The 12,582-nt window shown below is 39.6% G+C and overlaps 1 protein-coding gene across 1 annotated transcript in view; it reads left to right on the top strand.

The window, feature by feature from the left end:
* pbrm1 (polybromo 1) overlaps positions 1-12,582 on the top strand; it is a 56,181-nt gene that overhangs the window by 19,422 nt on the left and 24,177 nt on the right. Inside the window, 7 exon segments of the mRNA XM_028825169.2 lie at positions 3,162-3,441; positions 3,947-4,052; positions 7,149-7,702; positions 7,704-7,792; positions 8,624-8,835; positions 11,656-11,841; positions 12,054-12,211. Coding sequence (XP_028681002.1) covers positions 3,162-3,441; positions 3,947-4,052; positions 7,149-7,702; positions 7,704-7,792; positions 8,624-8,835; positions 11,656-11,841; positions 12,054-12,211 — 1,585 coding nt within the window.

Here is a 12,582-nt window from a genome sequence, read left to right as displayed (position 1 = left end):
GACACTGCACTGCTTCCCCTTCCTGAGACGCCGGATGGTGGACCAGAATCTCCTCGAAGCCGTCCGAAAGTCGTTCTCCATGGCCTCCCCAAACTCCTCCCATGCCCGAGTTTTTGCCTCAGCAACCACCAAAGCCGCATTCCGCTTGGCCTGCCAGTACCTATCAGCTGCCTCCAGGGTCCCACAGGACAAAAGGGTCCTGTAGGACTCCTTCTTCAGCTTGACGGCATCCTTCACCACCGGTGTCCACCAACGGGTTCAGGGATTGCCGCCACGACAGGCACCGACCACCTTACGGCCACAGCTCCGGTCAGCCGCCTCAACAATAGAGGCACGGAACATGGCCCATTCGGACTCGATGTCCCCCACCTCCCTCGGGACATGGTCGAAGTTCTGCCGGAGGTGGGAGTTGAAGCTACTTCTGACAGGGGGCTCTGCCAGACGTTCCCAGCAGACCCTCACAACACGTTTGGGCCTACCACGCCTGACCGGCATCCTCCCCCACCATCGAAGCCAACTCACCACCAGGTGGTGATCAGTTGACAGCTCCGCCCCTCTCTTCACCCGAGTGTCCAAGACATGTGGCCGCAAGTCAGACGACACGACCACAAAGTCGATCATCGAACTCAGGCCTAGGGTGTCCTGGTGCCAAGTGCACATATGAACACCCCTATGCTTGAACATGGTGTTCGTTATGGACAATCCGTGATGAACACAGAAGTCCAATAACAAAACACCGCTCGGGTTTAGATCGGGGGGGCCATTCCTCCCAATCACGCCCTTCCAGGTCTCACTGTCATTGCCCACGTGAGCATTGAAGTCTCCCAGCAGAATGAGGGAGTCCCCAGAAGGTATGCCCTCTAGCACCCCCTCCAGGGACTCCAAAAAGGGTGGGTACTCCGAACTGCTGTTCGGTGCATACGCACAAACAACAGTTAGGACCCGTCCCCCCACCCGAAGGCGAAGGGAGGCTACCCTCTCGTCCACCGGGGTAAACCCCAATGTACAGGCTCCAAGTCGGGGGGCAATAAGTATACCCACACCCGCTCGGCGCCTCTCACCGGGGGCAACTCCAGAGTGGTACAGAGTCCAGCCCCTCTCAAGGAGATTGGTTCCAGAGTCCAAGCTGTGCGTCGAGGTGAGTCCGACTATATCTAGCCGGAACCTCTCAACTTCGCACACTAGCTCAGGCTCCTTCCCCTTCAGAGAGGTGACATTCCACGTCCCAAGAGCCAGCTTCTGTAGCCGAGGATCGGACCGCCAAGGTCCCCGCCTTCGGCCACCACCCAACTCACACTGCACCCGACCTCCTTGGCCCCTCCCATAGGTGGTGAGCCCAGTAGTTAGCTGAATTTTGGTGGAAGAGGGAGGAGTTTCCATTCCGGCGAGTTAATAAATAGGTTGAATCAATAAGATCCTTCCCCTTTTTGTATACATGTTAAGCATATTGTTCTGCTTGTTGATTTTTGATTGGACTGCTTTTTATAGATAGATAGATAGATAGATAGATATCAAGAGGTTTTTGGGGTATCATATATGTAAAACACATAAACCTCTTTTTTGTGTTGATGAAGTTTCTGTTTTTTGTGTAAAGTTTGTCAATTTGTTACATGTGCCACTTTCTATTGGAGAACAATAGTTTTAGAAAAGGAAAATTCAATCTTCTCACTTTTAATATTTTTCTGCATGAGACCTGTCCTTATTTGTTTTCCCTCTGTACTTTAGTAGTCAACATTTAAAGAAAGAATCGTCTTTTTAAAGTTATACAGGAATGCACTGATTGATTTTCAGAAGTTAATACACAAAAACTTGTATGCGCCTGGTAAGGCTGTATGTCAACCTACAGTATATCGGAGTGTATACCACCCCAACCTAATTCAGTTTTAGCCAGGAGCACCTTAAAACCAAAAACATCCCAAAGCATTTAACAGGAAAGTTGGACAAAGCTAAGGCCTTTGAGCTTCTTAATTGTTTCTTAATGTCTTTTTTTTTTTTCTCTCTCATTTTAAAAGTGCACCCCCGTTTCTGAACAGTTCTTCAATCTGCATCCTTTCTATATCACTTTATTTTACCATTTTCACTTACTTACTTACTAGCTTATTCATTATGTTTGCTCTGAATTATTTTTCTGGTATCTTTAAAGGTGTTTTAAAATGTAATCAACAACCTGAGCTCGACTAAAAAATACAAATTACGCGCTAATGTTTAAATTGCACTATACAGTGATCCCTCGCTATATCGCGCTTCGCCTTTCGCGGCTTCACTCCATCGCGGATTTTATATGTAAGCATATTTAAATATATATCGCGGATTTTTCACTGCTTCGCGGGCTTCTGCGGACAATGGGTCTTTTAATTTCTGGTACATGCTTCCTCAGTTGGTTTGCCCAGTTGATTTCATACAAGGGACGCTATTGGCAGATGGCTGAGAAGCTACCCAACTTACTTTCTCTCTCTCTCTCTCTTTCTTGCGCTGACGTAGGGGGGTGTGACCAGGGGGGCTGTTCGCACACCTAGACGATAGGGACGTTGCTACTTTCTGTGTGCAGCTGATTCCTGAAGGACATGCTGCATGGTGCTTCGCATACTTAAAAGCTCAAAGGGCACGTATTGATTTTTGACTTAATTTTTCTCTGGCTCTCTCTCTCTTTGTCTGCTCCTGACGGAGGGGGTGTGAGCTGCCGCCTTCAACAGCTTTGTACCGGCGGTGCTTTGCATACTTAAAAGCTAAACAGCCCTATTGATTTTTTTTTGACTGCTTGCTTTGTTCTCTCTCTCCTGACGCGCACTCCTTTGAAAAGGAAGATATGTTTGCATTCTTTTAATTGTGAGACGGAACTGTCATCTCTGTCTTGTCATGGAGCACAGTTTAAACTTTTGAAAAAGAGACAAATGTTTGTTTGCAGTGTTTGAATAATGTTCCTGTCTCTCTACAACCTCCTGTGTTTCTGCGCAAATCTGTGACCCAAGCATGACAATATAAAAATAACCATATAAACATATGGTTTCTACTTCGCGGATTTTCTTATTTCGCGGGTGGCTCTGGAACGCAACCCCCGCGATGGAGGAGGGATTACTGTAATATTCAAAATGATGGTCCAGATTTGTATACACTTTATGAATTTTTAAGAGTAATTTATTTCTAAATTCATTTTCTTCTAGTATCAAAAAGAGCACTAAGAAACACAGAATGAAGATTCTGTACAATGCAGTAACAGAGGCACGTGAAGCAGTTTCAGGAAGAAGGCTTTGTGATCTTTTCATGGTCAAGCCATCCAAGAAGGATTATCCAGATTACTATAAAATAATTTTGGAACCAATGGATCTGAAGACTGTTGAGCACAACATACGCTCTGACAAATACCTTACTGAGGAATCCTTGATTGAGGATATGAAGCTTATGTTCCGAAATGCACGACACTACAATGAGGAAGGATCACAGGTATTGTAGATGTACCCCTTTCATTTTATAAATTCTAAAACTAAAACAATGCCATAACAGTAAAAAAAATAATCTGAAAAATCATTATAGATGCATAAAGACTTATTTTTTTCATTTTTTCCTGTTTTGTTATTTTTCTTTTATTTTTAATTAAAGTGAATACTTTACAGTTCAGTTAAAAAACTATTTTATTCAAGGTTAGATAGATACAGTTCAGATGCATTAAGTTTATTTGTTAAACTCACTTTTACCTGATAAAATTAAACATTTGTTGGAATGAGGGGGGAAAAGTATTGCATAAGTTAGTATTTGGCAGCCTAATGAGAATTTGGTATCCGTATATAAGTTTGGGCACAATAGTCAAAGGAGGGAGAAGGTGGTTCTGCAAGTAAAGAATAGCAGTCTCGTGTCTAGTTTTCCCATTCTTTAAATATAAAATTATTGATGATAGTTTCCTGCTTAGTGTATTAATCTTTTTTTCTTAATGCTTTGTGTTACTGTATAGGTATATAATGATGCCAACGTGCTTGAAAAATTATTGAAGGACAAAAGAAAAGAAATGGGACCTCTGCCTGAAGATGATGATATGGCTTCCCCAAAACTGAAAATAAGTATGTTTTAATTGCTCTGCCTTAAGAGTCTGCTAAGTGTACATTATCCACCAAATGTCTAACAGAGGTTCTAGATTTGGAAAAGAGTTATAGATAGTCTAGAGAAGCTGGAGTTGATTCAACAAGTTGAAGTTGTTTGTTTATTTCTTTAGAAACATGTTATACAGTGGTGTGAAAAACTATTTGCCCCCTTCCTGATTTCTTATTCTTTTGCATGTTTGTCACACAAAATGTTTCTGATCATCAAACACATTTAACCATTAGTCAAATATAACACAAGTAAACACAAAATGCAGTTTTTAAATGATGGTTTTTATTATTTAGGGAGAAAAAAAATCCAAACCTACATGGCCCTGTGTGAAAAAGTAATTGCCCCTTGTTAAAAAATAACCTAACTGTGGTGTATCACACCTGAGTTCAATTTCCGTAGCCACCCCCAGGCCTGATTACTGCCACACCTGTTTCAATCAAGAAATCACTTAAATAGGAGCTGCCTGACACAGAGAAGTAGACCAAAAGCACCTCAAAAGCTAGACATCATGCCAAGATCCAAAGAAATTCAGGAACAAATGAGAACAGAAGTAATTGATGTCTATCAGTCTGGTAAAAGTTATAAAGCCATTTCTAAAGCTTTGGGACTCCAGCGAACCACAGTGAGAGCCATTATCCACAAATGGCAAAAACATGGAACAGTGGTGAACCTTCCCAGGAGTGGCCGGCCGACCAAAATTACCCCAAGAGCGCAGAGACGACTCATCCGAGAGGTCACAAAAGACCCCAGGACAACGTCTAAAGAACTGCAGGCCTCACTTGCCTCAATTAAGGTCAGTGTTCACGACTCCACCATAAGAAAGAGACTGGGCAAAAACGGCCTGCATGGCAGATTTCCAAGACGCAAACCACTGTTAAGCAAAAAGAACATTAGGGCTCGTCTCAATTTTGCTAAGAAACATCTCAATGATTGCCAAGACTTTTGGGAAAATACCTTGTGGACTGATGAGACAAAAGTTGAACTTTTTGGAAGGCAAATGTCCCGTTACATCTGGCGTAAAAGGAACACAGCATTTCAGAAAAAGAACATCATACCAACAGTAAAATATGGTGGTGGTAGTGTGATGGTCTGGGGTTGTTTTGCTGCTTCAGGACCTGGAAGGCTTGCTGTGATAGATGGAACAATGAATTCTACTGTCTACCAAAAAATCCTGAAGGAGAATGTCCGGCCATCTGTTCGTCAACTCAAGCTGAAGCGATCTTGGGTGCTGCAACAGGACAATGACCCAAAACACACCAGCAAATCCACCTCTGAATGGCTGAAGAAAAACAAAATGAAGACTTTGGAGTGGCCTAGTCAAAGTCCTGACCTGAATCCAATTGAGATGCTATGGCATGACCTTAAAAAGGCGGTTCATGCTAGAAAACCCTCAAATAAAGCTGAATTACAACAATTTTGCAAAGATGAGTGGGCCAAAATTCCTCCAGAGCGCTGTCAAAGACTCATTGCAAGTTATCGCAAACGCTTGATTGCAGTTATTGCTGCTAAGGGTGGCCCAAGCAGTTATTAGGTTCAGGGGGCAATTACTTTTTCACACAGGGCCATGTAGATTTGGATTTTTTTTTCTCCCTAAATAATAAAAACCACCATTTACAAACAGCATTTTGTGTTTACTTGTGTTATATTTGACTAATGGTTAAATGTGTTTGATGATCAGAAACATTTTGTGTGACAAACATGCAAAAGAATAAGAAATCAGGAAGGGGGCAAATAGTTTTTCACACCACTGTATTTGCCATACGAAATTGAGATCTAAAGTTAATCGCTTTCTATCAGTTAAAAAAAAAAAATCTTGTCCACACTGGCCCTTTAAATTGTAGTCTGGGACACGGAGGAAAATCTTAAAAACTTATAAAATATTTCAATTTTTCAAGCCAAGACAGCTGACGAATATTGATATACATCTTGTGATTATGCATAAATTGTAAAATAGTTTGTAATGTCATTTTTGAGAAATAATAAAAAAACATTATTAAATTAATTTATTTTAGAACACCAGCTGTGCCTGATAGCTCAGCATTCCATCTTCCTCTGCATCAACCTTTCATTCCAAGGGTAGGGTTTCCTCCTGACAGACCAAATCGCAATAAACTGTTTGTGCCATGCAAGTGGTTTTGTTTTGATTTACTTCAGTATTTACATGAAAATTTGCACAAGCAAGTAGAAAATATATCCTTACCACAAGAAAAATATTACCAGAATTATAGAATAGAATGTTTGTTTATTTTCGGATCCCACAGAATGCACCCGAAACTTGGAAGGGCTGATAAATACTCAACAGCTGTCTTGTCTTGAAAAATTGATTATTTGGCAAGTTTTGAAGTTTTCTTCCGTGCCCCGTATTCTCAGTTGTAAAGCACCAGAACTGGAAAGAAAGATATATATAATTTTTTTTTTATTAATTAATACAAAGTACTAAACTTTAGAACACAATTTTGCTTGGCAAATGCATATATACCATGTTTGTGAAGAAATAACCTTGACCTGTACAATTCCAAATTCATCCTTTAATTTGTAAACAGTCAGTACTCTTGTATAACTCTGCAGTGTTGTTTGGGAAAAAATATATCGTATAAGAAGTGGTGCTGAATGATGAGTAGAACAAAATAAGAATTAGAGTGCAGCGGGTTAACTTTAGAGTGAGTTTCATTTGTTTTCTTGAGTTATTAGCAAAACACACCTTAATAGATATAGTCTAGTCTAAGCATTGTACGGAGTTTTTATTTTTTTTTTTTTTTTTAAGTTTATCTTGTGAATTTTGCGTAGGTGAAAAAAATATAAGTATCTTTTGATGTTTTGTTCTGTGCCATGGGTTATTTTGTATTCCAAATTTGTTTTGTATTTTTGTTAATACTATACACACTTTAATCTTGCATTTTTGAGATAAACAAGAACATTTTTTTTTCATTCTGTATTAAACAAATGAATATTTAGTAAAATTAACATTTTGCTTGCATTTTATTTTTTTTTATTTTTTTTAATAATAATAATAATATAGGTAGCAAACCAGTACATTTTTGTTTGTGCCTTTATATATATTCCAGGTAGAAAAAGTGGTATATCTCCCAAAAAATCCAAGTACTTGACTCCTTTGCAACAAAAGCTGAATGAACTTTATGAAGCAGTGAAGAACTACACAGACAAGCGGGGTCGCCGTCTAAGTGCCATTTTTCTTAGATTACCCTCACGGGCTGAACTACCAGACTATTATGTAACTATTAAAAAGCCAATTGACATGGAGAAAATCAAGAGTCACATGATGGCCAACAAGTTTCAGGATGTGGATTCCATGGTAGAAGACTTTGTTCTTATGTTTAATAATGCCTGTACATACAATGAACCTGAATCTCTGATTTACAAAGATGCCCTGGTACTCCATAAAGTGCTTTTAGAAACTAGAAGAGACCTTGAAGGAAGAGAAGATTCTCACGTCCCCAATGTTACCCTGCTGATACAGGAGCTGATCCATAACTTGTTTGTATCTGTGCTAAGCCATCAAGATGACGAAGGACGCTGTTACAGTGACTCTCTTGCAGAGATTCCAGCAAGAGATCCCACTAACTCCAATAAGCCTTTCTTGAATTTTGAAATAATCCGAAAAAAACATTGAGAGTAATCGGTACAGGAGGCTTGACGTCTTCCAGGAACACATGTTCGAGGTTTTAGAAAAAGCTAGACGACTAAACCGGTATGATATTAAATAATATTTGTTAAGTTGGTAAATAAATCAACACTGTTTTTGTTTTGTTGTTTGTTTTTTTCTCCAAACCATAAATGAATCTTATAAATAAGCCATTTAAACCCTTTTCCATTAGCATACCAATCTTCCTGACCTTTCCCAGCATGCCTTGTTTCAAGGAAAAGCCATTTACTCTGTACTTGGGCTTATCAAGGTTGTAAGTAGGACAAAAACTGATTTGTGAGTAGTAGTTTTGTGGACAGAACTGTCTCTACATTTCATTTAAGTGCTGTCCACAAGGTACAATAAATATTTGTCAAAAATATTTCAAATTTTAAGAGTTTTTGTCGCATTCTGTTTTTCAGCACATTTTTTGTATATTTTACCAAACCATGGCATCCCATAATGTTCCCTCCTACATTCTCATTCACACTTGTGCAAGCTATAATATATTCTTAATTTATTGAATTCTTGTATCAAACGTGGCACATTTCCCCCCGAGGGTGATCTGGCTCGTAAGATCCTCATTGTTGGGGATCCAAGTGGCTGGACCAGGCCAAGCGGTCGCCCACATAACACCTGCCTGCGATAGATAGAGGGTCATTTCCGGAGGGTGGGACTGGACCGCATGTCTGCCTGGGGGGTTACAAACTGGGATCCAGAGTTGTTTTGTCATGTATTGGGTACAGCAACGCATTGTGCCATCTGGAACTTGAACTTGTATCAAAGTATTAAGCATTTCTTAGCTGTATTTAGAATGGAACATTGGAATAGGGGAAAGGGCTGAAAGCTTTGAAGAATTATGAGTGTTTTTTATTTGTGTTTTTTCCTCATTTCAAGAACTGACTCAGAAATTTTTGAAGATGCCGTGGAGTTACAACAGTTCTTCATTAAAATCCGAGATGAGCTGTGCAAAAATGGCGAGATTCTCCTTTCCCCAGCTCTTAGCTACACAACAAAGCATCTTCATAATGATGTAGAGAAGGAGAAGAAAGAAAAGCTGCCGAAAGAAATAGAAGAGGATAAACTTAAGAGGGAAGAAGAAAAGAAAGGTACTAGTAGTTCTAACTGATTACTTTTATCTCCATGTAATAGATGATTTGTTTAATAATCAAAGAGTCACATAGTATAGTTGTCTCCTTATTTTTAAAAACTGATCACTGAGACTTGCTGATGTATGCTTTGTTTCAGTGAGAGAAGGTTTAATTTACAACTGTGTGTTAAACAATCAAATGCTTTTGTCATTGTCGTTGCACTGACTGCGGTATTTCTGTGTCTCGCATTCTGATATCTGAATGTGTCGATGTGTTACTTTGATTACAATTTAAGTATTGTCATTCAATTTTTTTTTCTTTTATCTAATAAAAAAAATTTGAAACATTCTTAACCTCAAAGAATGTTCCATGTTAAAATGGTCAAGTTAGGTTTGTAAGCTGTGCATTTTGTAGAGGCGTACACTCCGAAGAAATATCGGTTCTTTTATCTTACACAACACAGAATTGACAAAACAAAGAAAATACTCTAACATTACAGAAAACAAAATGCTGTTGAAACACAGGAAGGCAGAACGTCATCAGAATAAGTGTCTCTGGTACAACAAGAATATGGTTGTGTTTCTTGCCTGTTGCCAGATTCCTGTCTCCTTAGCTTTGCCCAGGTAATTTGGTTCTGAGAAAAGGTCCAAAGACTGGATGGCTTGACCGATCCCAACACAACAGGGTTCAGATGTTAAATCATTGTGGAGGACATACAACCAGGAAGTAGCAGAGTGTGTCAGCTGCTCTTGTTGTCGTCTTATTCAGATGTTTACAAGAATTAGTCCAATAAATGATGCGATACTCTATGCACCCTTCTTCCTGCTTCTCAAAGTATCAGAATATTGAGCAAGTTCTTTTTTTTTTTTTTTTGTGCTTGACTTGTTTTATAGTTTGCTTCTAAATGTTTATATCTTCTTCACAGCTTAAAGATCCTTATGTATTGTCTGCAATAAGTAATACTAATAATTTTCTGTGTGTATAAAACAACATGAGTATATTCCCATTTAAAGCATGATCGTAGTGATGTACTAATTTATTACTATATAAAAGCAGGCAAGGTTTGGTTATCAAGTCAAGTCAAGAGTATTGTCATTTCATCCATGTACAGTAGTACAGCATACAGTGAAATGAAACAACGTTCCTCCAGGACCATGGTGCTACATAAAACACAGGACAACGAAGAATCCATGACACATAACATAAAGACACATAATATATAACAAGGTGCATGTGAGTCAAATGTTCAGACATGTGCAACACTGCAGAGCAGAACACAATATATCAGATATCAGTCCGGTCCATGAGTGTTCAGGAGTCTGACTGCTTGGGGGAAGAAACTGTTACACATTCTGGAGGTGAGGGCCCGAATGCTTCGGTTCCTTTTTTCTCAATGGCAGGAGTGTAAACAGTGAATGTGAGGGGTGTGTTGGATCATTCACAATGCTGGTGGCTTTGTGGATGCAGCGTGCGGTGTAAATGTCCATGATGGAGGGAAGAGATACACCGATGATCTTCTCAGCTGTCTTCACTATCTGTTGTAGGGCTTTGCGATCCCTGACCGTGCAATTTCCAAACCAGACGGTGATGCAGTTGCTCAGGATGCTCTCTATGGTTCCTCTGTAGAATGTTGTTAGAGTAGCTGGTGGAAGATGGGCTTTCCTCGGCCTATGCAGAAAGTAGAGCCGCTGCTGGGCTTTCTTGGCTAAAGAGCTGGTGTTGTGGGACCAGGTGAGGTTCTCTGCCAGTTGGACACCCAGGAATGTGGTGCTATTGACAACCTCCACAGTTGAGCTGTCAATGTTCAGTGGCAGATGGTCACTCTTTGTCTTCCTAAAGTCAGCTAATATAATTTTGAAAGTGTTGGTACCTAACAAAAAATAAAGTACAGTGGTACCTCGGTATACATCCTTAATCCGTTCCAGATCCTTGGACTTATACCTAACAGGACTTATACCAAACAAATTTTTCCCATAAGAAATAAAGGGAAAATGATTAATCCGTTCCCATGAAAAAAAAAATCCTATTGTTTTTGGCATATTATACATTGATAGGATTGTATAAAATAAATTAAACATTGCTTAATACTAAAATACATAAATACAAAAGCAATTAGATGAAATAAATGAAAATTTAACCTCGCTTTACCTTGCTGAGAAGTTGAGTGCCTGCTAAGACTGCTCTTTCCCATCTTTTAACCGCCTTTATCGTCCTCTTTTCCTCAATCCATCTATCCGATTCCCCCCCCCCCCCCCCCCCCCCCCCCCCATCCCCAATACCCCCTCTGTTCCTGGTGCCGACCCGTATATAAACATCCACCCGTGCCTCCATGGGCACAGAACCTTAATCACATGCCGCAGGAAGCCAATGAAGCAATTGAGAACAATCTCACCCACACGTGCAGGTGCGACTCACTCCAACTACCTCATTAACTCCCCGCGGTCGTGCAATCGAGCCCACGGAGAATGACACGGCTATACAGATTTAAAACCTGGCCCTTTTTTTTTTTTTTTTTTTTTTGAATCCGCGGACCCGCTATACCACAGGCAGTCTTGGCTTTGTCTCGAGAGAGGTAAATAAGGGTAGCAGGCAGTGTTCTAGCACACAAGTTGTATTCCAAACAAAGGTTGTATACCAAGAAAAATTTTTCGCATCCAAACAGGACTTATACCAAGTTGGACTTATTCCAAAGCGGACTTATACCAAGGTACCACTGTGCTTTATAACATTATTTAGAATATTGATTATGTGACATGCCAGGTAAAATGGGAGCTGCTACTTATCCTGGCAGTGTATTCCTCCAACACACAATTGTTATCTCTGTTTTGATTTCTGCAGAAGCTGAAAAAAGTGATGATCACACTGGAGGATCGTGGCAATCTGGACTTCAGCGTACATATAGCCAGGATTGCAGTTTTAAAAACAGCATGTACCATGTTGGGGATTATGTGTATGTCGAGCCAGCAGAACCCAACTTGCAACCCCATATAGTTTGCATTGAGAGACTTTGGCAGGATGACACTGGTAAGTAATCCAACAAGAAAATAACGTCTACACACCAAGGACACTCATGAAAAGTTTAAAAAACAGTTCTGATTATTGTAATGGACATGACAAGCTTAGCATTCTTGCATTTTTAGAATAAATATAAATGGTGACTTATTCAATGTTAAGGCTAGATAGATGTTCAGTTGTTTTTACTTTACCCCCCTAACCTTTTTTTTCCCCCATTTCAGGTGAAAAATGGTTGTATGGCTGCTGGTTCTACAGGCCAAATGAAACCTTCCACTTGGCCACTCGCAAATTTTTAGAAAAAGAAGTGTTCAAAAGTGACTACTATAATAAAGTGCAAGTCAGCAAAATATTAGGGAAATGTGTGGTTATGTTTGTAAAGGTAAACACTATTTACTTTGCTCCTTTTCAGATCTGCTACTTAAAAGGAAAATAAAATGAGCAGGGTTGACTACAAGAGATGTGACTTGATCAAAACATTCTGTATTCCATTTCCTGTAGCATTAAAGGCTGTCAAACTATGAAAATTAAAAAATATTCAAATGTGGTAAACCAAAATATATCAATATTCCAGTAGCACTCATTGATTCAGTCAGTCATTATTTTATATAGAAATTAACATCATACACTATTGCAATGCTGAAGTATGTAGCAAAAAAAAATTTAAATGTTCAATATACTGTTACTGCAAATATCATCATGCGTAATGTTTCCTGCTATTTGTTATTAGTTTTTTTTTTTCTTCATTCATTT

Source organism: Erpetoichthys calabaricus, chromosome 18, assembly GCF_900747795.2.
Source record: "Erpetoichthys calabaricus chromosome 18, fErpCal1.3, whole genome shotgun sequence".
NCBI classification, from domain to species: domain Eukaryota; kingdom Metazoa; phylum Chordata; class Cladistia; order Polypteriformes; family Polypteridae; genus Erpetoichthys; species Erpetoichthys calabaricus.
This window is presented reverse-complemented; position numbering and strand designations above follow the sequence as displayed.